The sequence below is a fragment of the Sinocyclocheilus anshuiensis genome, unplaced genomic scaffold (genome assembly GCF_001515605.1).
Source record: "Sinocyclocheilus anshuiensis isolate Anshui unplaced genomic scaffold, SAMN03320099.WGS_v1.1 scaffold346, whole genome shotgun sequence".
Lineage (NCBI taxonomy): Eukaryota > Metazoa > Chordata > Actinopteri > Cypriniformes > Cyprinidae > Sinocyclocheilus > Sinocyclocheilus anshuiensis.
In genome coordinates, this window is record NW_015546048.1 from 707,365 (window position 1) to 711,811 (window position 4,447).

A 4,447-nucleotide genomic window follows, 5' to 3' on the forward strand; every position below is an offset into this window, starting at 1 on the left:
TGCTGCTCAATGTGAAAGCCCGCAGGTGATGGAGATTTACCGCTGATTACAGAACCGGCTTTCTGACAAGATGCGCATTAAATATCGCATGCGATTTATCGTGCAGCCTTAGTTCTGAATGTCTTTACCAATGTCTTCTATATCCCAGAATCCTTTCTAAAATCTTTGATGTTAAAGCTTTGTCCTATGATAGCTGATTTATTGCTGCAGTATGGCCCAAATGCAGTTTGTTTTCTTTTCTCTTCTCTCCTCCTTTCTCTTTTTGTTTCTTTTTCTTAGTTTGGGTCATGGCTGTATTTTCATCTGCAGTGGGCGGCCCTAGTGTGCTGAGTCACAGGAAGCATATTTAAAGTGAAATCTGAAGTGTCCCTGTTACACACCAAACCTCACCTGTCAAACAAAGAGAGTGCCAATCTCGCTTCTAAAAGTACACCCTTGGTCAGGACACTCTTGAAATAGAGCTGCCCTACACCCATAATGGCTCACAGTGTCATAAACTGTTATCTTCCGCTTGGCCTGTCGTTTTTCTAGTCCACATTTGAATTACAAATCAAAGTATCTAAACTAATGTAAGAAAACCAGCTGAGGTAGCCATTGAAGGCACATTTCAAAAATTTGGTACAAAAAATAAGGGTGCTATTTTAGTGCAATTATTTAATAAATTTGTATGAAAAAAAAAAGAATGATTAATATTGCGTAACTATTTTTTGTATTGCAAATTTTGCATCACGCCATCGATACATATTCAAATTCTGTAAAAAATTGTCATGACAGCTGCAACGTTTAATGTGACTGTGGCATTTCTTTTGTACAAAACCAAACAACACCTAACTAGCTAAGTATAACTAGTATATAATAAGTGTAATAGCTGTATGTAAATATATGTTTTTAATTGTATAAATACTCATAAATATAACAAGTATAAACATTTAGATGTATAAAATAAATGTGTATATAACAAGTAAAAAAATGCATATAACAAACAAATAATGTGCATATAACAAGTAAAAATTACAATAAAAATACATAATAAATATAAAATTAAATATCTATAACAAATAACTGTGTTGATGTTTGTTTTCATATGTCGTTTAAACACCTCTGATGTTTTCACTGACTTTTTTTTCTTATATTCTTTCTATATTTTTGCACAGGAGACACAGAAGGCGAAACAGTTCTTGCCATTCCTGCAGAGAGCGGGCCGCTCTGAGGCTGTGGTGGAGTACGTGTTCAGTGGCTCTAGACTCAAGCTCTACATGCCCAAAGAAACATGTCTCATCACCTTCCTGCTCGCTGGTAAGTGTTAGTCTGCCTCGGCCTGTCAACTACGCCACCATCTGTGACCACATAACGACCACAGTGTGGCAGCTGACCGCTGTTGCATCACCAGTCTAACACTTTCTATTTTGTTCAGTTCTCTAATATTTCAAGGAAAAGTTCACCTAAAACAAATTACATCTCTGTCATAATTTTCTCATTCCGTTAGCTGTTTTTTTCTTCTTCTGTGATAAAACAAGTTTGGCTGAATGTTCAAGTTGCTTTCATGCATGCAATGAAAGTGGTTGGTGACCAGGGCTTCTAACACCACTGAAAGACTGAAATGCTATTCACTGAAAATCTTGCCTTGAAATGTTGCTTGCCGACCAATATCACCATTCACTTTCACTGTGGGGGAAAAGGAGGGGGAAAAAAACGACTTAGACTTCTAAAATCGCTATAATTAACTCGTTTTGTGTTCCATGGATGAAAAAGTCATGCAGGTATTGAAAGACATGATGGTGAATAAATGATGACAGAATTTTCATTTTTGTGAGGACTGTTACTTTAATAATTCATACACGCTTCATGCACTATATGAAAGTGTGTTTTCACATTTCCTTGCCTGAAGCTTGACAGTGAGATGCTTTTTGTGGAAGGGGTTTGCTCGAGATGCTCTGCTAGTGGAGTTTTGAGACTGAATAGCTTTTGTCCTTCCCCTCTGACCAGCAGAGGCTGGTGTTTTCTGGGAGGTCTGCAAAGCTGATCTTTGTGCAGGCGTTTTGTCTAAGCTTCTGACCTCCCTAAGGCAAGATGGGGATCTGAAGGGCTCAATCTGATGGAAGGTTAAGTGTCACATTTGCTGGCTGTGAGGTCTTGCTACTCAGCATCTGTTCTTCTTCTTGAGTGTCCTCGCCCTCTCTATGTGGAACACATATGTGGACATACTTGTATGAAAGTATCTGGGCAGGTACAGATATCACTGCTGCACATCAGGGAAGGCGGTGGAGTGACCTTTGACCTCTAATCAGCGCTCTGCACATAGCCAATTGCCTTTCCCGCTAGCACATTTGCCGGTGTGTTGACATTTTTATAAAGACTTGTGATTTAGAGTTTTCAGTTTATCAGTAACATTTTACATTTTAGCATTCACACTACCATTCAAAAGTTTGGATTTTTAATGTTGTAAGTAGTCAAGGCTGCATTTACTTGATCAGAAATACGGTAAAACTGTAATATTGTGAAATTTTTACAAATTAAAATAGCTATTTTCTAATTAATTTTAAAATTGAAATGTAATTTATTCATGTGATGGCTAATTTTCAGCAGCCATTGCTCCTTTTTCAGTGTTACATGATCCTTTTGAAATCAATTGAGTAACATTTATTATCACTGAAAACAGTTGTGCACTTTAATATATTTGTGAAATTTTTTTTTTTCCAGGGTTCTTTGAATAGAAAATTCCAAAAACAGCGTTTATTTTAATTCAAACTTTTTGCAACATTTTTTTGTAACATCCTTTACTGCCACTTTTGCTCACTTTAATTTTGAACAATTGCATTTTTATTAACTAACATGAACAAATCTTATAAAAATATGCTTTAAAAAAAAGTGAAGTTTGGATGGGTTCTTAAGTGTTAACATGTTAAATAAAACCAAAAGCATTGTTAGTGACTAAATAAAAACAAGGTAAAATGTACTGAATTTGACATTTTAGTTCCTATTATAATGATGTATTCCATATAGCTGCCATTATATTTTTGATTATATTCGTTGTCCTTGGCATAACCCCTAAACTCTTAATCTACATCAGAAAACTACATTTTAGCATCTTTAATTGGGTGCCAAAAATAAATAACTTAACTTATTCCGACCAATCAAATCTATTCTGGATCAGTTTTTTATTTGTTATTTTGTACAACATGGGAATTTTATATGGCATGCACAAACATTCAAGCTTCATTAGACTACATAAAGAGACTGTCTCTTTCTTGTGGTCACTCAATTTCTTCCTGACAGACATCCGTGCCCTTCCAACCTCTCTCCATTTCACTCAGAACAAGCTGCTGAATGATTTGTGTTTATTTCTGTCCTCTCACCATCCGGTCTAATTATTCACCCTGAAAACAGAGAAGAGAGACACCCATCTATTTCTGCATCCCTCCATCCTTCCATTTATTTGTCTCTATTTTCCCCAACAGAGAACAAACACCCTCCACCCCCCACCGTGCTTAATTGTGCATATCGCCATTGGAGATATTTCAATTAATTTGGTCATTTGTTCCTGAGTGTGTCTTTTGTGTTTTCCTTCCTCCATTTGTTCCTTTTGTAATACATTTTTTTTCGGTTTCTTCCTATGAGAGATTTCGGACAGAGAACCGCTCTACTTCTTATTTTCTGAAATTATTCTTTTTTTTTCAGATGCGTTTCTTCCTGTTTGCCTCATCTTTTTTTCTCATTTGTGTGATTTGATCATGTAGGCTGGGATGTTTCGTGAAGCAGTTTGTTTGAGGGTTTATGTGTCAGATTCAGCTGATAGTGTTTGGTTTGTGTTGAAAATGATCCCCATTTTTCAGAGTCGCAGGTACTTTGGGATCCTGGCACAGCTCTTTCTGATGTTTCTAGTCTTGTTTGAGTGTTTATGGAAGCCATTTTTCTTTCAGAAAAAGGAAAAGACTGACAGCACCAGGGGCTGTGAAATGTGCTACAGCACATATGAAAGCTTCAGCAGTTCGAGAGGTTATTGACATACAGGCATTGCGCCATAAACTCACCAGTGTAGATTGTTTGATTACCTGCAGGCCTTCCTCTGCACTCTGATTTTATGATTTTTATGGTTGCATGCTGAAGTCTCATATCTGTGTGGGTCCAAGGGGTCAAGATTTGGCTAGTCAACTGCTAGTAGACGCCATAACTGAGCTTTTCTTTAACTTTTTGAATTTTTGACCTTGTGGACCTTTAGAAATAAAAATCTCTTAAAGCTGTTTTCTTTTACTCACTAGTTTGTTTTATTTGTCTGCTAACAATATTCAGCTTAAAATGCATCAAAATTAAGTCTGTTTCTCACCACAGTGTCCACAACATCTGAAATAATGCATTGTGATCATTAGCATTCTTTGGTGAAAATTGCATTTTATTTGGAATATCTAACTACTAGTCAAGTTTACATTAATTTTACTATATATATATA

General features: G+C 36.2%; 1 protein-coding gene across 1 annotated transcript in view; it reads left to right on the top strand.

The window, feature by feature from the left end:
* snd1 (staphylococcal nuclease and tudor domain containing 1) overlaps positions 1-4,447 on the top strand; it is a 187,280-nt gene that overhangs the window by 47,679 nt on the left and 135,154 nt on the right. Inside the window, 1 exon segment of the mRNA XM_016500237.1 lies at positions 1,155-1,296. Coding sequence (XP_016355723.1) covers positions 1,155-1,296 — 142 coding nt within the window.